We start from the raw sequence: 27,671 nt of genomic DNA, 5'->3' as shown, positions 1-27,671 counted from the left end.
TGAAATACGATTTGGTTTTTTTACAACCCTATAAGAATGCTCCTTTATTGGGAGGTGGGAGGGGGGTTCAGGATGGGGAACACGTGTACACCCGTGGCGGATCCATGTTGATGTATGGCAAAACCAATACAATATTGTAAAGTAAAAAAAAATAACAATAATTTTTAAAAAATTAAAAAAAAGAATGCTCCTTTATTGCTTAAAGTTTACTGTAGTTGTTGGAGATTTTTTTCCTTTTGATTGATTTATTAGTGGTTTTGTTCTCCATTTTGTATTTTCTGCTGTTGTTTTTAATGCTTTGACATTAGCTATCAATCCGTGGATTCTGCCTTGTGTGAACTACTGGATGGAATTTGGGGGCTACAGATAGCTTGATTCACTCAGTTAATTAAACTACTCATTCAGCAGATGATCTATTGAGAGCCAATATTAAAAACAAGACTAAGTTCAATCTTAAAGGGATGTTATTGATTTACACTAACAAATATTATCTGTAATTCAATAATATAAAATTTTATAACAGTTATGATCAATACTAAAATGTTATATTTATATAGAGTCGAATAGCCTCCCCTCCAAAATTCATATCCACCTGGAACCTTAGTTGTTGTTCAGTCACTCAGTCATGTCTGACTCTTTGTGACCCCATGGACTTCAGCACTCCAGGCTTCCCTGGCCTTCAGTATCTCCCAGAGTTTGCTCAAACTCATGTCCATTGAGTCAGTGATGCCATCCAACCATCTCATCCTCTGTCATCCCCTTCTTCTGCTTTAAATCTTTCCCAATATCAGGGTCTTTTCCAGTGAGTCAGCTCTTCACATCAGGTGGCCAAAGTATTGGAGCTTCAGCTTCAGCATCAGTCCTTCCAATAAATATTCAGGGCTCATTTCCTTTAGGATTGACTGGTTTAATCTTCTTGTTGTCCAAGAGACTCTCAAGAGTCTTCTCCAGCACCACAATTTGAAAGCATCAAATCTTTGGTGGCAAAGTGATGTCTCTGCTTTTTAATATGCTGTCTAGGAACCTCAAAATGTGCCCGTATGTGGAAATAAGATATGTATAGGTGATTCCCTCTCTAGGTTTGTTAATTTGCTGGTTTGGCTCACAGAACTCAGGAAAGCAGTTCACTTACTATTACCAGTGTATTATAAAGGCTACATCTCAGGAAGAGTCAAATGAAAGAGACAAAGGGTAAATGGAGGAGGGTGTGGAGCTTAAACACTCTCTGGCACATCACCCTTCTGCACCTCAATGTGTTCACCAGCCCAGAAGCTCTCCAAATACTATCATTTAGTGGGTTTTTTAAATTGGAATTTCCATTACATAGGCATGAATGATTAAATCACTGGCCATTGGCAACTGACATTGATCTCAATGTTCCTCTCCCTTCCCCAGAGTTCAAGGAATGGGACTGAATTCTAACCCTCTAATCACGTGGTTGGTTCCTCTGGTAACCATCCTCCACCCTAAAGCATCTAGAGGCCCACCAAGAGTCACCTTATTAGCATTAACTCAGGTAAGGATGAAAGGATCTTGTTATGAATAATAAAGATCCTCCTATCACTCAGGTAATGCCAAGAGTTTTAGAATCTCCATGTCAGGAACTGGGGACAAGTTATAATACTTGCTATCACAAGGTCTTAACCACCTGAGTAAGTCCAGACCTAAGAGATTAACTTCTATCTCTATCTATAGGACACCCTCAGCTCCAGCTCAGTTCCCACCACTTGCTTTTCCCCCAGATGCCTTAGGATCTGGAAACACCAAAACACTCAGTTCCCCAAACTGACCCTTCTCCTTCAGGCATCCAGAAATTTACTTCTCTGTCTTAAATGTCCTTTCCTCACCACCCACTTCCCTGGTGAGTCTGCAATTTCCCATTTACTCTTCATTCATCAGCTCAATCCCTTTTGATGGTGGGTACTGAGAGCTTTATTTTGCAGAGGTGAAACTGAGGCTTACAAAGGCACTGTGCCCCTCCCTCTCTGGCCCACATTCCTCCTGGTCCTTAAACATCTGTACAACTCCCCCACCTCCCCTTCTTTGGCTCCTGCCACTGTGTTCACCTTGAATCCTCTCCTTTCTTACCCTGACCCATGAAGTCCTGACTATTCTTCAGGACCTCCCCCATGAGATTTTCCCAGGTAAGCCCACAGCACTTTCCTCTGCTTTTCTTTTAAGCCCCTCCAGGCAGTTACTGGGTCTTCATCATCTTTATATCTCCCATGGAGATTAGCATAAAGATTTTACTTAGTGGGGACTCAAGTCTTTTTTCTTGTTGAAACAAATGGAATTCAACTAATGTTAGCCCCAACTCACTCCTTTTCTACTGACTAGCCTTTGTTAGAACTTCAGGATTGCCTTAATATTTTAAAATGAAAAACTCTTTGCTGCTAAGCAAGCTCCAATTTGGCTGATTTCAGGAGTTAAGGGACATGTAAACCCATTACTTACAGAAGGTGTTTTATTATATTTACTGAAGGATGGTGGGGATAAGAATGCAACAATATAACAATGAAGGAAGGAAATGAACTAATTCCTGCTTTAGGGGAAGTATACACAGCTGTGCACCCAGCTGAAGGAGTGTTTTCCAAAAGCAAAACAAACAAATAAATGAAAAATGAGTAATTACATGCATAAAGCCAATAGAGAGCACTTTTATGAGAGAAAAGGGAATGTCCCATCACTGGAGTTATCTGCATACTTGAATTTGTAAATGCCACCTCAGGATCCTAAGTAGGGAAAGAATTTGCTTGAGGGAATATTTTATGTGAGAATCATTAACTTTTCTATATGCTATGCTCTGTGAACTTTGACGAATAAGAAATTATCAAAGGGCTATCACAAATGAATGAATATTCACCAGGACCTCCGGGGATGAGAAAAGCGCTATTTATGTTGTAAGAGTTTATCTTTGTGGAAATTACCCCCTCAGACTCAATAGGATGCCATTCATCATTTAAAGAAATAAGTTTGCATATTTTTCAAATTTTGTTCCCAAAGAAAAGCCTGTTGCCATTATGTTCGGTTTATTGCCCAAATTGAACACAACTCTTTAATAAAATATATGCAATAAGGTAAGATGAAGAGCAAAATGAGAGTTTTCCCTATTTCCACAGACTTACAGTAATGATTAATTTAATTTGGCAAACAGGGCATGCCAATTTGAATGAAAAATTCCCTGAAGCTTTGTAAAATACAGTATAGAGAGTATTTCAACCTAGCCCCATATTTACAGTTAGGGTTATATAACTACCGCATAAATATAGAGGAAAATTCTGGCATGAAGCCAGGTACAAATGCAATAAAAGAAAGTTATGTATCAGATTTATATCAGGAAAATGAAGAGCTGGACCCTGCCTCTGCAGTGCTCATCACTGCACATCCCAGATTTCACAGAGAAGTGGGGTAAACTTGTGGTCATTCACTCTCCATGACATAAGCATGTCTGCGTGGTGATGGTTGAATGTCCTCAACTCAGTCAGGCGACCCAGAAGACAGGCAAAATGTTGAGGATTCTCAGGCTGATGAATCTTACATAACTTTTGTAGCACATCAAGCAGTGGTTCCTGAAGCTTCTCTACTGCCTCTCTGTCCTTTATGTATTGTCTATCTGTTTTTCAAGTTCAAAATAAAATGACAAAAAAAAGTGGAAAAGTAAAAATTTGGCATAATTACAGCAAGGTTAACTTTTTTTGAACTGTAACTTACAAATACTGTACACTTAAAATAGGCAAAGTATTCACATTGATGAATTTTTACACACATGTATATATACTCCTGTAATCACAATTAGATCAAGCTATAAAACCTTTACTGTCCCCCAGCTGCTGCTGCTGCTGCTGCTGCTAAGTCGCTTCAGTCGTGTCCGACTCTGTGCGACCCCATAGACGGCAGCCCACCAGGCTCCCCCATCCCTGGGATTCTCCAGGCAAGAACACTGGAGTGGGTTGCCATTTCCTTCTCCAACTGCCCCGCAGAGGCCTGCCTAAATTCTCCCTCCAATCAATGTGTTCAGGAAAGACTGCACACTACTCCTTTGGTTTTAAACTGTGTACTCTGTTACCTATGCTTAGTCATTTTAACTCTGCACTTTGTAATAGAATGTTGCCTGGAGCCTGAAATATACAGAATAACCCATTCTCAAGGCTCTGACCTTTAAAAGTAAGACACTTTTCCATTCATTTAGAGATAAAATGTTGCAGAACAGAGAATAACATTTGTCTTGTTGGAGGTTTATAGGAAGATTATAACCAGACCTACCTGGACAGCTGCAAGAACAAAGGATTCCAGCACCAAGAAGTTTGCAGCAACCAACAACACCTGCTCCAATTTTATTATAAAAGAAGCCTGAGTTCTAACTTGGGTGAGATGGTTCTTTGGAACACTAGTCCACCATCCTAGTCTGCTGGCTTTCCAGATAAAGTTGCTATTCCTTATCCTAACAACTCATCTCTTGATTTTTCGGACCACCATGTGGGGAGCAGTACGAGCTTGGACTTGGTGACAAATGCACCCAAAAGGTAACCCCAAGAATAGATATAAGTGTCATTTGTGGTGAGTATATTCTGAGGAGTGGAATTTCTGGGTCATTCTTTCTAAAATTATAATTTCTCATGGTAAAACAAAGTAACAACTATTAATAGCATCTGCCAGAGTATCATATATTAAAATGGTTTAAGGCTAACACTGTAATTAAGCTTTACAAATCAGGAACATGACATTACTTATTCCCAAATAATTAATCAAAAAATATAGACAAATTTTATGTACAGAGATTCATTTCAATATTGTTTAAAAAAAACAGTAATGACAAATCTGGAAACATCTTGAATATCCAAACATGGTAACAACTAAGTAAATGATTATACATCATACAACATGATGTACATATTGCAACAAAATTCTACCAGTATGATTTTTAATGACATGGAAAAAGTATAAAGACAGTATATTCTTTATTATGTTAAAAAAGTATATAGTTTTATTTATGTCTTGCTCAAATTTCAACTCTTTAGATGAGCCTTCCCTGACTACTGATTATAACAGCATTTTGCTGCCAATTTCTTTCCTTATATGACATCTTAATTTTTTTGTAGTATTACCACATCCTGAAACTTCTTTTTGTTTGTTTCTTTATTCATTGTCTTTCTCACTCTGCTAGGATATAAACTACATCCTTCCTGTTTCTTTGCTGCTATATCCCGCAATGTCTGGAAACATGTTTAGTGTATAAAGGCGTTCAAAATGCAATTATTAAATGAATGAGCATGATGTTCAGAAAAAGGCTGAGAACTACACTGAAATGTTAACAATGGTTCAATCTGAGTGATGGAATTATAGGCCATTTTACTTTCTCTTTATGTTTTTTATCCAAGATTTTCCTTAACATTCCTACTAAACTTGAGAGGAAAACCGAAAAATGGAATAAAAATAAAGATATAACATTGAAATTACCTGGAGAGAGGATAACAATAGCTGTAAGCAGAGCATACTCTTCTTGAGTCATTTTCAATTCAGCAACACTTTTATAAAAGCTAAACATAGGTGTTATATATTCATCAGAGATACCTATGGGGGAAAGTTGAAAAATTGCAGAGGCATAATAAAATTTTTGAATGACTGAAAAGTGTAAAACTACAAACACACACAGACAATATTTATACCCACATACATACATTTAAATAATGACTATATATAAATATCTGAGTTAAAGGTGAGGCACTGCAAAAAAGATCAGTTAATGAAATCCTTAAAATATAAACTAATCAATGATTTATCTTTGATCTTGACTGTGCCTTTGTTTTAGTCACAATATGTGACAATAAATGATAATATTCTTGAATTACCAAAAGAATCTCTGAACTTCACCATGTTCTAGATGGGGCTTAGTTAATCTTTTAAATATCACTATCTAATAATCAAGACATAGACAGCATATTAACCAACGAAAAATTATTGTTCTTTAGTCCAGAAGTATAAACTCTACTTAATACAGTAGCTAGAGTTCTTTACCGGAGAAGGCAATGGCACCCCACTCCAGTGTTCTTGCTTGGAGAATCCCATGGATGGAGGAGCCTGGTAGGCTGCAGTCCATGGGGTCGCAAAGAGTCGGACATAACTGAGCGACTTCACTTTCCGTTTTCCCTTTGATGTATTGGAGAAGGAAGTGGCAACCCACTACAGTGTTCTTGCCTGGAGAATCCCAGGGACGGGGGAGCCTGGTGGGCTGCTGTCTATGGGGTCGCACAGAATCGGACACGACTGAAGCGACTTAGCAGCAGCAGCAGCAGCAGAGTTCTTAACAGAGTTCCAATCTCTCTCCGAAGTATCAAACTGTTTATCCCCTGCCTACCAGGCAATGGTACTTGGCTTTTCTCTTCAAACTCAGCATGTCCAAAAGCAAAGACACCATGTACAGAACTAAATTCCCCATCTTCCTCCAAATCCACTTCTTTCCTGATGTTCCCATCCTTAGTGACTGGTATCCTCACCCACCCAATTGTCTCCACCTGGTAACCAAGATTCAGCCTCCCTTTAACTCAGTCCAGTGCTGAGTCCTCTGGATTTGACCAGCTAACTCTCACTTGGCACCTGGTTGACTTAGTTTAAGTTTTTAATTGTTTTCATCTGGATTATTCCACCTGCCTCCTCACTGGTCTTCCTGTTTTCAGTGTGGTCCCTTTCAATCCATCCCAGAATCACCCTTCTAAAATTCAAACCACACCATGTCTCCCCAATTCTTTCAAACCTCCAAAAACTCTCCATGGTTTTGGCATAAATGCCTTCCTTTTTACATAGGAAACTCTAGGCCCTGTCCCCGGCCTTTCCCACCACCGACTACTCACCCACATGATAGCAATAGGAGTTAACATTTGAGTACTCACTATGTATTAGGTGCTGTTCTAAGCACTTCTTGCACTGGGACTCATTTAATCTTTCTCACACCTGTGCCCATGGGCACAGAGAGGTTACATAACTTGACCAAAGACACATAGCTGGTGAAAAGTGGAACCAGGGTTCAAACCAAAGCTAGTAGGCCCCAGAGTCCTGGCTCTTAGTTGTGACTAAGAGGTACCGTCTTTCTATCACACAGCCTTTACTCCAGCCGTGTTCAGGCACTTGGAGTTCCCTAAACAATTCTTATTGCTCAGTTTTATACATGTTATTTTCTCTGCTTGCAATACCCTCCTCCTCCTTTATAACTTACTCCTCTTCATAATTTAAGATTCCTTTGTGCCATTTCCTCCAGTCATTCAAAAGCGATTAGTTTGGTGCCTGTTCTGTGCTTGGCCCCACTCCAGAAAAGCTTTGATTAGGGAATTGTGCAGAAAGTAAAAAAAAGAAAGGTTGTGTTGTGACTTATGGATGACTTAAGATGAGACCGAGTTTCCCAGAATTGGTTCACAATAGACAACTCTATTTCATCCCAAACTAGACCTAAAGCCTGAGAGCTTAGTTGAAAACATATCAAGTAAAATTGGATTCCAAATGCTAAAAGAGTATAATTATCATCTAATAGTACATTTCACAGGCTTAGAAAGTCTGAATCCTCATCTTTAGATGAATCTGAAGAATCTTCTCAAACAGAATCCCTGGCCTTTCTCTCTTTTAATCAAAATAGCACTTTTCTCCCCTTCAATGCTTAATCGACCCCAGTGGGCTCTCTTAACAGTAGTGTCTTTGTTGAACAACTTGGGGATGACATCGTGTGGAAGACTTCCCTCTATCCAGCTATTACAGATTGAAGTGAATGCCCATGATCAAGCTGCTGCTGCTGCTGCTAAGTCACTTCAGTCGTGTCCGACTCTGTGCGACCACATAGACGGCAGCCCACCAGGCTCCCCCGTCCCTAGGATTCTCCAGGCAAGAACACTGGAGTGGGTTGCCATTTCCTTCTCCAATGCATGAAAGTGAAAAGTGAAAGTGAAGTCGCTCAGGTGTGCCTGACTCTTAGCGACCCCATGGACTGCAGCCTACCAGGCTCCTCCATCCATGGGATTTTCCAGGCAGGAGTACTAGAGTGGGGTACCATTGCCTTCTCCGCATGATCAAGCTAGATACAACTTAAAATTCAGACAGCTGGAGTATGTAGGCTGGGACTACTAGTCCTGGTTGCCAACAGGCATAGTAGTTAAAGAGGTAGTAAGTCTGAGTCTAAAAGCTGACCTATGATTTGATCTTGGGCACACTACTTAAACTCTTTAGGCCTCAGTTTCCTCATCTGTGAAATGTGAATTGTAACAATAGTATTAAATGAGATAAAATATGTAGAGTTCTTAGCACCATGCCTAGCCTTTAGTCACTCTACTTGAGGGTAATTGTTAGGTACTTAGTATAGTGAAAGTGAAAATGTTAGTCGTTCAGTAGTGTCCGACTCTTTGCAACCCTATGGACTGTAGCCCTCGAGGCTCCTCTGTCCATGGAATTCTCCAGGCAAGAATACTGGAGTGGGTTGCCATTACTTCCTCCAGGGAATCTTCCTTACCTAGGGATAGAATCCAGATCTCCTGCATTGCAGGCAAATTCTTTACCATCTGAGCCACCAGCTCAGATGCAGCATCCTGTCTGGCTCATGGTAAACTCTCAGTAAATGTTAAACCCTCATAAATGTTAGAGCAAATAATCATAATAAGAACTATTATTGTCATTATTCAGGAAATTGGGTCAATACATTCATTCCATCTTAATTTTTGATTAAGCTCATGTACTTCTGTATTTACAAAGCTGTATTTTTGCTTTTTGTTTTGTTTTTGCATCCTGCAGTTTGCTAGAGATGAATACAAACTGGCTGATCAGTGATTTGCCTCAGTATTTTTCTAGGTATTAAAGCCAAGCTAAGATCTGTATTTGTTAATAAGGCCACTCTTTTTCACTTTTGAGAAATGGCAGTCTTCTATATTTGAGTACTATACTTATCAGCTGCAGTTACCTAAAATATTATTTTAAAAAATACATAAAGGTTTGGAGATAAGGTTGGTGGTGGTTTAGTTGCTAAGTTGTGTCCGACTCTTGTGATCCCTTGGACTATAGCCTGCCAGGCTCCTCGGTCCATGGGATTCTTCAGGCAAGAATACTGGAGTGGATTGCCATTTCCTTCTCCAGGGGATCTTCCCAACCCAGGGACTGAACCCCCATCTCCTGCATTGCAGGCAGATTCTTACAAACTGAGCTACCAGGGAAGCAGGCAACTGATTTGAAAATATTTATGAAATCATCTTTGACTACCTAATTTCTTATTTTGTTTTCCCAAATCCCTTTCACCTTCCAAAGATGATACCATTAGCTATCTAATTGCAACTGGTAATTGGCGGGGGTGGGAAACAGGTTAAAATGTTTATTAAAAATGTTCATCTTGTAAATGTTCATTGTAAAGACCAACAGTGAACATAGAGAAAATGTAGAAAATAAATAATAGAAGAGTTTAAAAAATTATTTTCCTACAGGATAGATAAATATAAAGTTGCTTTTGGAATTAGAGTGGATAATCAGAATTAATCATGCCAGCATAAACAAAGAGATGCTTTAAGTATTTCTGAGCCAGCAATTTCTAACATAAGCAATGTAACAACAGCATCATCCTGAAGGGGCAGTCTTTTCTTGTTTTCCTGCTTCCTCCTCCTCCAGAAACTTGTTCTAAGTCCAATTAGTTGATTTTTGGTCACAAGAGGGGGCTATTTTCTAATTTAATCACAAAGCCTACCATGAAAATGTTAGTTGTAAAAAAAAAAAAAATCACTGTTTCTGCTTCTCTGTTTTTTGTTTTCCTTAAAAAAAGTCTGTGATTTATAAATTATTTTTCCAATGATAAATATTCTCTGAGAGAATAACCATGTGATAGAATTAACACTATGCTCTTTAAAGTTACTTTAAATGTAAATGTCTTTATTTCCTAATTAACTTCCTAGTTTTAATTGGGGGCAAAAATAAAGCAGAGGTATGTGTGTGTGTACCAAACACAAATGCACATATACAAGGCATCCTCATTTGGCTAGGACACCCTACTCATATTTCAAGGCCAAGTTCAAATTTTGCTTTTTTGGTGGAGCTTTTCCTGTCATGTTGAAGCAGAATTAGTTGTTTCCTCCTCTATGTTCAATTCTATTGCACCTCTCACAATTCAAATCTCTCCCTCCCATTAGAGTGTGAAATACCATCTACATTTTATAAGAACAGGAGTCAACTGCTCTATCCCCAGTGCTTGGCACACTGCCTGACCAATAAAGATGTTTCTTATTCATATCTGTGTCCTTAGTAACTAGCATCCTACTGGAGACACAGTAGGAGATTAATAAATGCTTGTTAAATTATGCAATATTATGTTTTGTTTGTTCCTAGCAATGAAGGTTACATAGCCGTGAGATGTACTAGGAGAAAGGATGCCATTCAGACAATGGAAATATTCTTGCGGTGCTAAGAGATTGGACCTTGGCCTCTGTTTCAATTGCTAACCTCCACTCAGTGAGTCATTTTTGCCATACTGTTGCCTTGATTAAAATATTTAAGATATTTAATACTTTCCAGTAGTCTGAGTGGCTAAAATTTATCTTAGGATAATGGTGCTTAAGAGTTGCCAGGGTTTGGACTGTCAAATTTCGGATTCATCTCAACCAAATTCACCAATTTTTGTGCACCTTGTCTGTGCCGGGCACTGTGTTAGTGCTGGGAACAGTTCTCAAGTGGTTCACAGATTGATGGAGGAGACAAACGCATAAATAAATACATAATGTCCCAAACTGGACAAGTAAAACAGGCTTGGGGAATACTGCTGAGGGGCAATGGAAATATTGACACTTGTGTTACTTTAATACTATCTCTTATTTTGAAGGGGTTTCTTCCTATAATTTGACCCCCAAATTTGTCCCATGCCAAAATAATCATGTGACCACTTTGAAAAGCAACATGAGAAGTTGTAAGATTTCTAAAATTTAAGAATTGAAACTTTCTTATAAATATTCTGTCATTTGTCTCTGTACATTTCCAACCTTTCTTTCAAAGGTCTATGAACAAACAGTCTATGAACTGACAGTTTAAATCTGCTTCATTAGAGAATTTAGCTTTTATAACAATTTTCATTTTGTGTAAGTTAAAGCAGCAAAATCATATATATTTAAAAAGCAGAAAACATATACTATATACGGTATGCTTTACTATACTACAACAAGTCCATCATTCTAATAAGCATCTCTCTTTCCTCTGACCTCATTGTCTCTATTCATTCTATTATTTGCTTAAATGCAATTTCAGATTGATAGTTGCTTCTTGTGCCTTCTTCAGTCAACCAAAGGGGAAGAACCATGTCTTACTGGGTCTTTATATTCCCTACCAGCTAGTAGCGGGGCAAATATTAGATCTTAGCAAGTGACAGGTACAATGTACAGAAATAGTGCTGGGCTTTGAGTAGAACACCTGTGTTCATCTCCTGATAGTCTGCTGATTAGCTGTATGACCCTGGGCAGGTCACCCAGCCCATGTAAGCCTTTCCCCAATTATAAAATAGGAACATAGCCCTCACCTTTAGAGGCCATTGGAAATACTAAGAAGATGATGCTTGTAAAAGCAAACCATTGCAAAATCACAAGGTATATTGTCATCTTAATAAACACTTACTGAATTGAATATTTCACTTATGTCTGTTGTGGGTAATCAAAAAAGGCCAAAAAAACACTATAGTTTTCACAGGTTATTTCAATTTGAAGTGAACATAACAGAACAAGTTGTTAAGTCTGTGAGGAGGTATTGCTAATTTCCTTAATGTAAAAATGTAAACTAATTAGTGTCGGCAAGCCCTTTTCAGTTCTATCATATTTTATGGTATCATATGATTATTCCTATTTTTATTAAAAATTCCAGGTTACAAATGAATTTTGCATAATACCACATTAGGAATAAAAAACTGATGCACTAGAATTATGAAAAAAACAACTCAGCCACAGGTTGTGTCAGAAATATATTCTGAAGCCTCAATTAACATAAATAAACACTGTAATCCTCACTAAGTAAATGTATCTCGGGAGACAGTATCTTGGTGGGTGTAATGGGATTTAATAATAGCAAACAAAAGAGTATGAATTTGAAGAACAGGAAAAGAAATTTTACATTATATTCTTTAAAGAGCTCTGTAGGCTTAAACAGGGTAACTTTGAAATGTTATTCTGGAATTAAACATACAATAGAAATAAGAATGTGTTATATTTGCATAAAAATAAAGTTATTCTGAAAGGTCATCTTGCAAGATCAGATTTTTATATGGTGTGGGGAAAAGGCAATGTTCTGAAAATCCACTGGGGGAAGCAAATTCATAAATATTAATAAATGGAAGCATCACTATAGATTAAAAATATGAAGCAGCACATGAATTTGGGTGGTTTTTATTGTCACGATATGTGGCTGCTGTTTGGGTAAAGTATCTTATGAGCCAGAGGCATGCATGTTTCTTTATACAGACTGTTCTAGAAAACTTCATTCTTGAACTTTTCTCAAATTTGCAGTATTACAAGTTCTGTAACTTATGTTATCAAGTAAGGTCTTTTCTTTTTGATCACTACATGTTGTTAGTCTGTAAGACCCTCATGTCTTCTCACCTAGTTATTACATTGGTCTCTTTATAGAGACCTGCTACTTGTCTTAATTCCTCCAAACCTTCCTTCACAATAAAGATCTTTGCGTTTTATGGTCATATCGTATCTGTTCAGAATATTACCAAGAATCCCAATTACATAAGAACTAAAGCTACTTTTGTGGCATTCAACATCCTTAATAATCTAGCATTCACTGCATTTTCAGCTCCAAAAATATTGTCTTGCAGCAATATCAAGGTATATGTCAGTCCTATACATGGATGCTGTCTCATTTCTCCATATCTTTGTACCTGCAGTTTCTATATTATTATATTGTAAAGGCTATATCTCTTGGAATGCCTTTTTCAGACTTTTGTGGCTTGACAAGTTCATAACCATCCTCCATGGTTCAACTGTAATTTTACATGCCTTTTCTGACTCACCAGGAAGATTTGGCAGAAGGGAGGCACATCTTTAGGCTTCACCTTCATTTTACATACATATTCCTTACAGTCTCTCTTACACTCCTTTGGAATCACTGGCTTGGACACCTTACTTTTCCACTAGTCTGTGAGTTCCCTGAGGACATACCCTCATTTCCATACCCTCCCCATCACAGTATTACTCCACAGTAAGTTAAACTGTGTTTTTCATTCATTATTTCATTTTATCTGAGAGGCAGTGAAGTATAGTGGCTAGGACACGTGGCTTCTGAAGTCAGGCTTCCTGTCTATCTCTGAAAAAATTATTTAACCACTCTCTGTCTTAGTTTTTTCATCTATAAAATGGGAAGAATAATATTACTTAAAGGATTTTTGTGAGGATTTGAGGAACCAGTATATAAAGTATTTAGAACAGTGCCTGAAACCCAATAAGTGATATATAAATGGTGCTATTGGTATTATTTCTTATTTGGCTTTGAACTGAGATAAATAGCTTGATACATAGTCATTCATAGCTGAAGTTTCCGAATAAATGGATCTTTTTCTAGACTGAATAATCCCCACTCCTTTATGGTATTTTAAAAATCAGACTAATTTTCCAATATTTAAAAAATGTTCTCCTTTGGTCCTTCATCTTAATACAGTGAAAAGAGTATTTTTGGTATTTTGCTATTACAACAAGAATTTTTGAACCAAGTCACAAAATTTGCATCTATTTAAATTGCATCTTTTCTTTTTTGAGTCATTTTCCATGCTAGTCACAATGGGCATAAATTACATAGGACAGGCAAGAGGCCTGCCTTCATGGCATATTCAAATTCTTACTTGCAGGAACAAACGTTTCTTACCATTAACCAAGTTACTTACCACTCTTTCGAATTCTTTCTTCCAGTAGGTCAGTATGTCCAGCTGGAAGTTTCTTACTGAAAATCTCAGCTGAACGGAGAAACATCGCTTCAACTGCAGACCCTTTCAGCAAAGCAATCTGATCTTCATGGTCCAATGTCTGAAATCCTGAATGAAGATGGTAATCAAATCGGTATCAAAAAGTTGAATGTTGTATAACAATATTTCACCATCCCCACTGATAGAACATTTCCATAAAGTGACTTTGTAATTGTTTTAAGACTGAGTAGCCAAATCGAGTTAATAAGTATCTGTTGTATTCCCCAAATAGAAGCTGACTTTTATATTCATTGAGCAGGATTTGGTCAATGAATTGGGCAAAAAAGGATATCATGTCTACACCAAATATATATACTTGTATACTATGGAAGACACAGGCTGATTCAGATGAAATACTGGAGACAAAGCATATTGTCTTTGAACCATTATTTTAGTCACATCAGAAAGGGTCAGGGAGGGTTGACTCTGTAGAATGGAAGTATCCGCAAGCCAGAAAACATTTTACATGTACTCAGAGGCTTAAGTGAATATTTGACCAACTCATGTGAAGAAGCGGCATTCTACCCTCCTTGCCAAAAACACAATCAGGGCCATGTTGAGGTGTCTGCTCTGAGCTCAGCACTGCACATGCAGGGTAGGGAAAATAAGAGAAATATGGGAAAGAACTGATGACCTGAAGAAATATAATGCTGCCCGGAAAATCCAAAGTCCTTATGCAGACTTATAGGCTACAGTCCCCAGAAGCCTCTTTGACCTCCTTTTCTCCTTCATCACCTCCTCTTCAGTCATTGTGCTCCAGCCACACTGACTCCTGGCTCTGCTGTGAGCCCACAAGTCTAATTTTGCTTCAGGGTGTTTGCCTTTCTCCGACTATCCCCATGCCTCACTCCCTCACTGTAGGCAGGTCTCTGCTTCAAGGTGACCCTACCTAAAATAGTACTTCCCAGCACTCACTAGCCCCTACCTTCTTTATTTTCATTCATAGAACTTAACACTGTCTGACATGATACTATAGGATTACTGGATTATTTGTTAATTGTCTGTCACTCTGCTAGAGTATAAACTTTGAAGACAGAAACTTTGCCTGTTTCATTCATTTCTGTTCCAAGTGCCTGACATATAACTTGTATCCAAGAATTATTTGCTAAATAATTTTATAATGACTAAATGAATGAATGGGAAACAAACACAAACTCATGTACATATATGTATTAATACACAGACACACATGGACACATGAACACAGATAGAAATAAACTAATGCCATCAGAGTCTAAATGCCCTGGAAAAGCATTAAAGAGCAACAGAATTCAGAGAAGAGAGTAATGCCAAGAATTAAAAGTCACTACATTGATGACAGGCATTCAAAAATACTTGCTTAATGAATAAATGAATGAATTGAAGAACTGAAAACATAGCAAGAGTCCGTTAATGGTGATTACCTAAATAAATTATGGTAAATCAGTATAAAATATTACAGTATGGAGGACAGTATAAAATAAGGTCTCTAAAATCAGGTTGCCTGGAATAAAATTCTGTCTTTGACACTTGCTATCTTTGTGGTATTAGAAAACATAATCTTAATGCCTCACTTTCTTCATCTCCAAAATGGGGATTATAAAAGTACCTGCTTCTTAGGATTGGCAGAAGTATTAATGAAACAATTGCATTAAATAACTTAGTACAGTTTTTGACATACAGTAAGTACTTAAATAATGTTAACTATTATTATTACAATAGAATACTATGCAGTTCTTAAAAGCATGAGACTGATTTACACATATGGACATGGGAAAATCACAGATGCTTAAAAAAAATACTCCCAAAGAAATATATATTTTATGATCTCATAAACGTTAAAAAACCTACATATGTGTACATTTGTAGAGATAAAAATATGTGAAAGAAATCAAACCAGACTTCTATTAATGGTGGACTAGAATAAAGATGATACAGGTGGGTGAAGAGGGGACTTTCTAACCCTAACTTTCTGCTCCATATATTTCTGCGTTGTTTGAGTCAGGTGATTGAATTACTTACAATGGACACCAATTTATTCAGAGTTTTTCCATCTAAAACTTTAAAAAATGGAGTCAAAGATTCCTTCTTTGCCTGCCTGCTGAGCCTGCCTTCTGAGATGGCCCAGATCTACGAGGTATGATTTTTAAGGAGGTTTGGAAAGGTAGGAATTTTTTTTATCAAAGTCCATTAATCTTTTAAATTCATCCCCCCATTGATAAGCAAACATTTAAGTCCTTTTCCATAATTTGTATTTTAACCAAGTATAAAATCAGATTGTGAGAGTAAAGAATAAGCTTTTTCAAATTATATTCCCTGTCTACCTCCTACCCAAGATTCTGAATCACACTTTTAGAAGCTACGCCCCTTTGTTTCTCTTCCTAAAATATAACCTAGAAACTTAAATCAGGCCTGAAGTCTCATTTCCATCTCAGTGTCACAAATGCCTGATCAGGCCAAGTCTCAGAACCTCTGTAATAGCAGCTCTGCTGTAACCATCTCTTTTCCTACTGGTAATGAATAACCTTCCCCTGTTCTAAGAATTTGTCTTTTCTGTCTCTTAAAAAAAAACAAAAGTCACTACCTTAAAGACCCTAAGAGCTCCTCTGAGGGCAGGAGCCTTGCTGAGTCTCCAGCACCCTGGATAGTGCCTGGCACAGGTTATGCTCAAAGTGCTGAAAGACTCTTGCTGCGTCTTTCACAAAATACCCTTTCATACTGGTATTATATCCCTATTATTATTATACATAATAATGTTGTCATTTCTAAAGTTATTGTTAATCAATATTCTTAGTTTCTCAAGATTTTCTTGCCTTTAATTTCCTGCTGTATTTAAATTTTTTTCCTTCTACTTTATTCATAAAACATGCATTAATTAAACATGCATTAATTGTTTCTCTCCCTCGGGAACTATGTTAGGCACTGGAAATGAAGAGGTGTATAAGATTCTTGCCACTGCTTTCAGATAAGCCACCTTCTTGTAAATAAGATTCTTTCTTTTCTTCAGTTATTCCTTGGTTCAATACCAACTGACCATTTGAACTGAAAAACCTTTTCCCATAAGCAACCAAGAACATCACATTCTCCCTTTCCTAGTTCTACCCCTGACCTAGTTTCCACTCTTGTACAATCTTGGTTTTGATCAAGATTGCTTTAGCTAAATTAGCATACAACAAATTAAGTTTCTCTTTCATTGTTAATAAAAGAATGAGATATATTAATGTTTCAATGATAAGAACTTTCTCCCAACGTTTTATGACTTTTACATAAGTTTATGTCTATCTATGACACATTTAATAAAATAATAGCATAATGCTAGCAAAAGAAAGCAAATTAAATGTCTAATTAAAATCCTACATCAGAAGTTACCTTCTATAACAATATTACAGTGTTGTGCTACTATACAAGGTATATACTCTACTAGACCATGGGTTTCTAATGTACTGCTTCTGTTGCTGCTAAGTCGCTTCAGTCATGTCCGACTCTGTGCGACCCCATAGACGGCAGCCCACCAGGCTCCCCCGTCCCTGGGATTCTCCAGGCAAGAACACTGGAGTGGGTTGCCATTTCTTTCTCCAATGCATGGAAGTGAAAAGTGAAAGTGAAGCTGCTCAGTCCTGTCCGACTTCTAGCGACCCAATGGACTGCAGCCTACCAGGCTGCTCCGCCAATGGGATTTTCCAGGCAAGAGTCCTGGAGTGGGGTGCCATTGCCTTCTCCATCCAATGCACTAACATATTTTAAAAACACTGAAACAACTTAAACCTATTGACTTAGCATTGATAATGCAGCTGGAAAATGGGGGCTGGGGAGGGGTGTAACTTTGGGAGGTAAGAATCTTGAATTCCAGTTAACGCACTGGCACCATCTAAATGGGGCTTCCAAGGTGGCTGCCTGCCAATGCAGGAGACTCAGGAGACGAAGGTTAAATCCATGGGTTGGGAAAATCAGCTGGGGAAGGGAATGGCAATCCACTTCTTACCTGGAAAATTCCATGGACTGTGGAGCCTGGTGGGCTACAGTCCATGGGATCACAAAGAGTCAGACACGATTGAGCATGCACACACAATCTAAATGATTATGGATAAGTCCCTCTCCCTCATCCTCCACATACAACTGTTCATCAAGCCCTATCAATTTTTGAGTCTCTCTTCATTTCCTCTGCATTGCTTTATTTCAAGCCCTTTACCTAGATTGGTGCAGTAGGCATACTAACTGATTCTGACTACCTGCAATGCTTCCCTTTTCAAATCCATCTTATACAAACCCAATAAAGTCATATCTCTGTAACATAAACTTCATCATGTTGTACTTCAAAAATAAATAAATAAAGCCACCAAAACCCCTTACCATCCAGGGGATAAGAATTAAATCCTTTAGTTATGTCCTCATCAGTCTGGTACCAATCTGCCTTATGTCAAACCAAGGAGCCCACCATAGATACACTGAATCTTCTCTCCCATCTCTAATAATTCTATTCTTGTTCATGCTTCATTACATTTTCACAAGCAGATCTCTCAACTTGGAATGCCCCTTCTTTCCTATCACCAGGAAAACTCCTTTTTTGTTTTATACCCAAATCAATAAGATTCTTTCTGAAGCCTCCTGGTCTTTCTCAGTTACAATTAGGAACCACTTTCTCTCTCTTCAAACAGTGCTTTGTATACATTAAAATTTTTTTTAGCCTTTAGTTACTCTACTTGAAGGTAATTGTTAGGTACTTATTATAGTGAAAGGGAACGTCTTAGCTGCTCAGTTGTGTCTGACTCTTTGTGACCCCATGGACTGTAGCCCGCGGGGCTCCTTTATCCATGGAATTCTCTAGGCAAGAAAACTGGAGTGCGTAGCCATTCCCTTTTCCAGGGAATCTTCCCAACCCAAGGATCATACCTGGGTCTCCCAAATTGCAACCAGGTTCTTTACCATCTGAGATAGCAGTTGAAACACAGAGTCAGACATGACTGAGCAACTTTCACTTAGTATAGAGCAGGTATCAGAAATGCTTATTGGATGAATAAATGGACGAATAACAATTCTGCAAAGTTTCAATTTTTAATCTATCATTTGGTGAATTATTATAAATGACTTGCTGATGAGTGGAACATGATCTGGCCCTAATATTTCATGTCTGTAGTAGACACATGAATTTAGAGCAGATGTGAGATGACTCCCATTCGATGATAAACAGACACCTGCCTTTCAATGTCACAAGAATACTGTACAGTATAGTAGAGAAATAAGTATGTGCAAAGATACCTGGAAGTTTTTTTGTGAATTCTACAAGAACCTGTACATGACTGGTAGCCATTTCAGTTAAAATGATAAAATTTTCTTCTGCGCTGAATTCTTCTTTTAACTAAATTTTAGGGAAAAAAAGCAAACAATAAGCAGATCAGAGAAATCAACATAAAATTATTAGACTACAGAATCATATTTATATGATAAAATTTAAGACCCAACTCATATTTTCAGATCTTTGGAGAACAAATGCTATTACCAAGCTAAATATGAGACTTATTCTTTGTTTAATGTAGCAAAAAGTTTAAAGTATAACTTTAATTCTAAGCCCTAATCATTTTAAAGTAACATATTCATATATAAATTTGACCTCCAAGGTAGTCAAAGCTCGAGAAAATATTAACTTCAAACACATAATTTTCAGATATTGTACATACAAATTTATTTGTTATTTCCTGAGGCATCCTCTGCTTGCTATATGAATCCATAATATAATGAAGAAGATTCTGTTGATCTGGGGTGAGTTCAGTTTTCTCCTACACTGGCAAAAAAATAAAAGGTGTTAGGGAAGGTGGTTATAAGGCATGTTTCTCATATATGCATTCATCTAGAGTAAACCACTAGCAGAAACTGTTGAAAAAAGCCCTAAATATGGCAGAAACTGTGCATGCACTCTGTTATAATGTGTACTTGCTTTCTCTGGGTCATTGGACAAGCTATATCACATTTCACTAAATTTGTCCCACGTGGCTAATTTTCCTATCTACAAAACATGGATAGCAAAATATCCCTTTCATGTATTTCTTATGAAGAAATAATAATCTGGATATGAAGCCTATCAAGACAATTCACAAAATTACTGAAAATTCAAAGTTTAATCATAACTAAGAACAGCTTCCCACATATAAAATGGAGACTCCACCTAAGTGTAGTTATTTGGAACAGGGATCAACCAACTGTAGCCCATGGACTAAATCCACCTGGTTTTATAAATTTATTTCAACAGAACTACACTCGCTTTTCAGTGTATTGTCTATACTGCTTTTGCACTACCATGGCAGAGTTGAATGGTTCTCACAGAGACCGTGTGGCCAAGGCCTAAAATATCTGGTCCTTTATAGAAATGTTACCAACCCCTTAAGTAGTGAGTCATCAATCTGGACAATTCAGACCCCAAACACCTCTTTCCCTCTGATTAGCATCTTTTGTGAGATAAGACTAATTGTGTCAACTCGTTGCTTCCTTTACCAAAGTATTATTGACAAAGCACTGTGGCAAAGCAATGTAGCCGACCGTTGAACAACACAGGGTTTGAACTATGTGGGTCCACTTATGCATGAATTTCTTTTGTTAAACATGTTCTGCTGCACTACAGAATCTGTGGTTGGTTTTTGAATTCACGGACGCAGAACTGAGGTTACTGGAGGGCTAGCATGTGAAATAACATGTGGATTTTCAACTGCTTGAGAGTGGATACCCCTAATCACCCTCATGTTGTTTAAGGGTCATCTGTACTTTTAACATAAAATTATTTTTTTCTGAAATGAATACAACAGAACATAGTTGCAAAACTAAACATGGATGACATTTTCATCAGCAGTATAATATTGAGAAAGGTATGACTTGACTGATCATAGATTACTCGTTTTTCAACTAATGGAAAGTTAAAATTTTTCCAGAAGTCCTGTGCACCATCATCATATGTTTGGCCAAGCATCCAACATGCTGTTCCTCTGTTTTGTCTGAAATCCTGAAAGGATTTCTTGAGTAATTTGTGACCTCGGTGGGAATGGCCTTTCCCTATTGATCCACAGATGTGTATTCACCCTGTCTTACCCCATGAGGACTAATCCACAAGCCTCTATTGAATCCACATCCTTTCTGGTCTGAGCCTCCCTTCTCAATGACAAGGAAAAAATGTCATCAAAATGTGGCTTTAAAAAATCCTCTTTATATCCCGAGCCATTCCCACTGGCAAACTCGGGGAAGCAGGAGAGGAATGGAGTCAAGGAGATGGGGAACTTGCACTTATTTTACTTCATCCATGTTTACATAGGCTTCCCTGGTGGCTCAAGAGTCTGCCTGCAAAGCAGGAGACCCAGGTTTGATCCCTGGGTTGGGAAGATCCCCTGGAGAAGGGAATGGCTTTTGTTATCTTTTGAATTTTTACATGGAATCATATATTACTCTTTTGATTAAAAAGCAAAGAAGAGGGACTTTCCTGGTGGGCCAGTGGCTAAGACTCCATGCCCCCAACACAGGCATTGAATTGAACCCCCGGGTTCATTTCCTAGTAAGGGAACTAGATCCCATGTGGTGCAACTAAAGATCTTGTTTGCCACAACTAAGACTTGGCACAGCCAAATAAATATATAAATATTTAAAATAAATAAATAAAAAGCAAAGAAGAAATCCACTTGACACACACTTGAAATGAAATCCTGGTTGTGGCTGTGGCCCTCGTCTGAAAGCCCCCCGCCCATGTCACGACATCCTGGAAGCTCAGCAGCCACTGGTTCTGACCAACACCGTGGCCCATCATTACCCTGCATGACTTAGTTGTCGAGGTCACTTGTCGCAGGTCACGTCCTTCACTGTCTTCATGGATGGCCTGATCTGCATGCTGCTTCACGTTTTTTCTCAGTCGTTTAGATTTACACTGAATTTCAGTTAACAAGCCTGAAAAAATAAGCAGAGTCTTCACCATCCAAGGAAAGTCCTATTGGATGTGTGTGGTCACAAGGCAGCTGAGCTATAGTCAGCTCTAAAGGTCTCCTTTGCCATCTGGCACTGAGCTGATTCCAGCCCTGCTGGCACTGTAAGACTTGATCTTGAACAAGAAATATATCTCCTGTGAGTCTCCGTTTCTTCCTTGATAAAATGGAAATGATATTTACCCTATAGAGTTTTTTGTAGATTAAATATGACTAGGTCACTTTTTAAAATGAGTAAACAAAGAATCTGTAATAACAAAGCATTGTACAAATGTAAGGTAGTCAGTAAAAGAAAGTGAGTGACACTCACCCTCTTCCTGGCCTAGGGGGCCTCGGAAGCTAGTGTTTCAAAACATATTATTTTTCATTGATGTTTACATAATGTACTGTAAGAAGTATATTCAATTTCACATTAAACACAGAAGTAAATGTGTTGGGTAAAATGAGGTCAACATCCTTTAGGGAAAAATCTTAAAGTTCTGTTAATTTTCAGAATTGTATAAATTATTGAGAATATAGTTATAGATGAAAATAACTCCAGGGGACTTTGAAATTTTTTTTTTTAATAATCATGGGGCTTCCCTGATGGCTCAAAAGTTAAAGAATCTGCCTACAATGCAGGAGACCCAGGTTTGATTTCAGGGTAGGGAAGATCCCCTGGAGAAGATACTAGCTACCCACTCCAAAATTCTTGCCTGGAGAACTCCATGGACAGAGAAGCCTGCCAGGCTACAGTCCATGGGGTTGCAGAGTTGGACATGATTGAGCAACTAACACTTTCACACTTTGAATAATCATACAATATCATCATGAATTTTCACTTAAACAGAACAATCTAAAATACTGGAGAACAATCTCCCATGTTCCCATTTAACTTCCTCATTCTCTCAATGTTAATGAAACAGATCTCCAAGAATTTCTTTGTCCAGGGCATGTATTTTATAGGATCATACAAAAGTTCCTGTATCTGTTGCTGGATGAGTCTGTGTTTTCATAAATAATATTATAGACTCTTGTAGGTAGGATCATGAAAAATGTCCTCAGGACTTAGTTGGAACAGGTTCATATTTAAGTGATGAGGAACATGAACCACCTAGGATCGAAGTGAGTGTTTCCACTGGAAGATTGGATTCCAGCCGCAGCCCCTGCTGCAGTCTCTTGTTTCATACATGCTAAGAAGAGATTGTGATCGGCCACTATAAAACTTTCATCCATCCAGAGCTGGATTATTTACACTGCCCTATTTTTTTCTCCTTCCTGCAAGCATTATTTCTTTGGGTCCATCCCAGTTGCCTATGGTTGGGGAACAATAGAACTGGAGTCATCTTCCAAAGGATTTTATTTCATGTGGCATTCCCTCTGTGAATGTTATCATCTCCTTGGTGATGGTTGTTTGTCTATTTGTGTTTTGAGAAGGAAGAGGACATATCTCAGAATCTGAGGGGTCTGCAGAATTTTCAGAATGAAAAATTAATATGTTACATACTAGCATGCATCCCAAATTCTGATGAAGATTACGGTTTCTCACAAAGCCAGCAGTTAATACAGTGTTTCTTTATCTGATCGAAAGACCAAATTATATTAAAACTCGGAGTAGTTAATTTCCTGTGTAAACCTATACAAATTGGTTCAAAGCTGCACAAAGAAGGAGTCTTAATAAAATGACTTGGTTTAAAACTCTATCTAGACAATTCAGAGGCAGTTATATCTTATAAAACATTTTTAATTTTCCCCACAGCTGTGAATTTTTATGCTAATTAATAAGTAAGCAGGATATTAAATTATATTTGGAGGAAACTTTTAGACTTTTATTCTTTGTAGCTAATTAAAATGTGCTATTTTGGCTATATGTTAAAGCCACTTCACTTCACATATAATTCATTGCAAGAATGGACACTAAAATACAGCTGTTTCTTTCAGGTGTATGAAGTGCTCTGCAGCTGACAGTTTGGACAATTTCAGTGGTTCATTATTCTTTTCAAGAACTTAGATGGTTTACTAAGTCCCTTCCTCAATTTGTGACCTACCATTCTAATCATATGGATTACCTGACATCTGCCTCCTTAAGAGATTTTTAGTGGAATTTAATTGCTTGATGCAAATACCTGTATACATACATTCAGCCAACATTCCCATTTCTTTGCATTTCCTTAGTCGACACTCTTGGCACTTCCTTCGCATGTACATGTCCATCACACAGTTGCCCCCGTTTTTACACTTGTACACAGCGTTTTTGGTAATGCTTCTTCTGAAGAAACCTGGGGAAGAAACACAGAAAGGAGTAAGAGGCTACTAACAACACACTTGACTCCAGAGATGGCAGAGCATCTTCTCATGAACCCCTGCAGGGCACCCAGGCCATCCTCGACCATACCTGTAACAGATGTCCTTTTGGTTGCACTGCATGGTCCAGATTGGCTGCTATTTTAATGATTTATCTCTCAAAAATAAAGACATGCTTGAATGATAGCCTCTCTTAGAAAAACTCTTGGTTTTAAAAGATAGATTACTTTCATTAGTATATCTTTACAGGGAGACAATTACCCGCTAATGAGCTCTAGGTGCTAGTGATAAAGAGTTGAATAAGTCATCCCTGCCCTCTTACAGTTTATGGGCTGAGAACAAAGAGATGCAAACAACCAAATCAGGGAAATTCTGTGTTCCTGGGCTGTGCTGGGGCAAAGAAGCTGGCTGAATGGTTAGTTCTGGATGCAGAGGTCAGAATCAGAAGCGAGAAATGAGCTGCCTTAAAAAACAAGGTACTGTTTACCAGGCAGACAGGGAGAGGTCACATTTGAGGTTTCATTTCAGTACTTAATATACCCGCTTGGTATAATAATAAACATGCATACCTTGCTTTAAAAATAAGCATCTCCCTGAAGAAGATGTAGCCATACCTACTGCTGCTTCAGTTCAGTTGTCTGGAGTAGGGCAAGGGATTGACTGACTCCCTCTCTGCTTCTCCTGTTCCTCCTCCACCCATGGACCTGGATGACCATAGTTCCTGGCTCTTCCATGGCGAATCAAGAAAGAATTGTGGGAGACAGGGGAGGAAGTGACAGGAAGTGCTTCCTTGGCTGGTGTTGTCAGAAGCTGGTTTCTACCTAGTGAGTTTCTGAAATCGACTCTTTATCCCACAGGTCCTGTTATTTTGAGAACTCCTCCCCTCTCCTTGATGAGGGCGAATATGTATCTCTTCTAGCCCATGGCTTGTATCTCCCTCTGCTTCCAGGAATTTGGCAATTCACCTCCATTTGCTTTCTTCTGACATCCCTCCATGTGGCGCTTTTAGCGTGGACTTAACCCCATGCTGTTTTCTCTGCTCCAACAAACTCAGACCTATCTCCCACCTATCTATGAGCAGTCAGCTACCTGCCCTCTTGACCTTTCAACTCCTCAGGTGAAAGTCAGACATCGATCTCTGGTGTCCCTCAGCTGTGGGAATATTTTTCAGTCTCCTCAAGGGGTCTTGTTGACAACCCTTCCACTGGGCGCAGGGCAGCAGGGCCTCCTCAGTGCACAGACCTTATCTGGGGAAGAGGGGTATCTTTTCCTAATTCCCATTAAAGCTCCATACTTTTTCTACTGGTGTTGAGTGTTTGAATGTCTCCTGTGGAGGTATTTGTCAGCAGTGGCCTGCCACTAGGGCAGGGACTCTGGGTGCAGGAGACCTGGGTATGGCATAAGCCCTCTTGGAGGAGATTGCCATCAACTCCACCACAGAGCCACCAAAACTTACACAGGACTGGGGAAACAGATTCTTCGAGGGCACAAATAAAACCTTGTGCGCATCAGGACCCAGGAGAAAAGAGCTGTGACCCCACAAGACACTGACCCAGACTTGCCCACGAGTGTCCAGGAGTCTGGCAGAGGCGTGGGTCAGCAGTGGCATGCTGCAGGTTGGGGGCACTGAGTGCAGCAGTGTGTGCATGAGAACTTTTGAAAGAGGTTGCTGTTATCTTCATTCAGTTCAATTCAGTTGCTCACTTGAGTCCAACCCTTTGAGACCCCGCTGACTGCAGCACGCCAGGCTTCCCCATCTTTCACCAACTCCTGGAGCTTACTCAAACTCATGTCCATTGAGTTGGTGATGCTATCCAACCATCTCATCCTCTGTTGTCCCCTTCTTCTGCTGCCTTCAATCTTTCCCAGCATCAGGGTTTTATCAAATCAGTTAGTTCTTCGCATCAGATGGCCAAAGTATTGGAGTTTCAGCTTCAGCATCAGTCCTTCCAATGAATATTCAGGACGGATTTCCCCTGGGATGGACTGGTTGGATCTCCTCCCAGTCCAAGGGACTCTCAAGAGTCTTCTCCAACACCACAGTTCAAAAGCATCAATTCTTCAATGCTCAGCTTTCTTTACAGTCCAGCTCTCACATCCATACATGATGACTGGAAAAACCACAGCTTTGACTAGACAGACCTTTGTTGGAAAAGTAGTGTCTTTGATTTTTAATTTACTGTCTAGGTTGGTCATAACTTTTCTTTCAAGGAGTAAGTGTCTTTTAATTTCATGGTTGGAGTCAGCATCTGCAGTGATTTTGGAGCACAAAAAATAAAGTGTGCCACTGTTTCCTCATCTATTTGCCAGGAAGTAATGGGACCAGATGCCATGATCTTAGTTTTCTGAATGTTGAGCTTTAAGCCAACTTTTTCATTCTCCTCTTTTACTTTCATTAAGAGGCTCTTCAGTTCTTCTTCACTTTCTGCCGTAAGGGGGTGTCATCTGCATATCTGAGGTTATTGGTATTTCACCCGGCAATCTTGATTCCAGCCTGTGCTTCATCCAGCCCAGTGTTTCTCTTGATGTACTTTGCATATAAGTTAAATAAGCTGGATGACAACACACAGCCTTGACATACTCCTTTTCCTATTTGGAACCAGTCTGTTGTTCTCTGTCCAGTTCTAACTGTTGCTTTCTGACCTGCATACAGATTTCTCAAGAGACAGGTCAGGTCGTCTGGTATTCCCATCTCTTTCAGAATTTTCCACAGTTTGAGGTGATACACACAGTCAAACGCTTTGGCATAGTCAATAAAGCAGAAATAGATGTTTTTCTGGAACTCTCTTGCTTTTTTGATGATCCAGCGGATGTTGGCAATATGATCACTGGTTCCTCTGCCTTTTCTAAAATGAGCTTTAACATCAGGAAGTTCACAGTTCACATATTATTGAAGCCTGGCTTGGAGAATTTTGAGCATTACTTTACTAGCATGTGAGATGACTGCAATTGTGTGGTAGTTTGAGCATTCTTTGGCATTACCTTTCTTTGGAATTGAAATGAGAACTGACCTTTTCCAGTCCTGTGGCCACTGCTGAGTATTCCAAATTTGCTGGCATATTGAGTGTAGCGCTTTCACAGCATCATCTTTCAGGATTTGAAATAGCTCAACTGCAATTCCCTCACCCCCACTAGCTTTGTTTGTAGTGATACTTCCTAAGGCCCCCTTGACTTCGCATTCCAGGATGTCTGGCTCTAGGTGAGTGATCACACCACTGTGATTATCTGGCTCATTAAGATCTTTTTTGTATAGTTTTTCTGTATATTTTTGCCACCTCTTCTTACTATCTTCTACTTCTATTAGGTCCATACAATTTCTGTCCTTTATTGTGCCCATTTTTACATGAAATGTTCCCTTAGTATCTCTGTTTTTCTTGAAGAGATCTCTAGTCTTTCCCATTCTGTTGTTTTCCTCTATTTCTTTGCACTGATCACTGGGGAAGGCTTTCTTATCTCTCCTTGCTATTCTTTGGAACTCTGCACAAAATGGGTATATCCTTCCTTTTCTC

General features: G+C 38.7%; 1 protein-coding gene and 1 long non-coding RNA gene across 14 annotated transcripts in view; one reads left to right on the top strand and one right to left on the bottom strand.

Annotated features, from left to right (window-relative positions):
• Positions 1 to 2,446: 2,446 nt before the first annotated feature.
• The window catches only part of NR1H4 (nuclear receptor subfamily 1 group H member 4), a 127,535-nt gene continuing 102,310 nt past the window's right edge, over positions 2,447 to 27,671 (bottom strand). For 3 of the 13 annotated variants that reach the window (XM_086400893.1, XM_086400892.1, XM_086400896.1), the window contains 7 exons: positions 23,985 to 24,137; positions 21,711 to 21,844; positions 19,603 to 19,701; positions 19,184 to 19,283; positions 13,871 to 14,017; positions 5,458 to 5,571; positions 2,447 to 3,613 (listed from right to left, as the gene is read on the bottom strand). In XM_086400893.1, coding sequence (XP_086257019.1) covers positions 3,375 to 3,613; positions 5,458 to 5,571; positions 13,871 to 14,017; positions 19,184 to 19,283; positions 19,603 to 19,701; positions 21,711 to 21,844; positions 23,985 to 24,137 — 986 coding nt within the window. In that variant the 3' untranslated portion in view covers positions 2,447 to 3,374. Of the gene's footprint in view, positions 3,614 to 5,457; positions 5,572 to 13,870; positions 14,018 to 19,183; positions 19,284 to 19,582; positions 19,707 to 21,710; positions 21,845 to 23,984; positions 24,138 to 24,253; positions 24,340 to 24,731; positions 24,897 to 25,127; positions 25,195 to 27,671 lie in introns of those variants that run through there. The other 10 variants (XR_015163974.1, XR_015163973.1, XM_086400895.1 and 7 more) reach the window with 8 other exon arrangements.
• LOC147372290 (uncharacterized) lies at positions 3,884 to 14,129 on the top strand. Its single transcript, XR_015163977.1, has 3 exons — positions 3,884 to 4,523; positions 10,339 to 10,461; positions 13,896 to 14,129. It is a non-coding gene; the product is annotated as an uncharacterized LOC147372290 (long non-coding RNA).

Source organism: Bos grunniens, chromosome 5 (genome assembly GCF_055505025.1).
Source record: "Bos grunniens cultivar Pamir isolate PY7600 chromosome 5, Bosgru_T2T1.0, whole genome shotgun sequence".
Lineage (NCBI taxonomy): Eukaryota > Metazoa > Chordata > Mammalia > Artiodactyla > Bovidae > Bos > Bos grunniens.
Note: the sequence above shows the minus strand (reverse complement) of the source record. Positions and strands in the feature narration are given on the sequence as shown.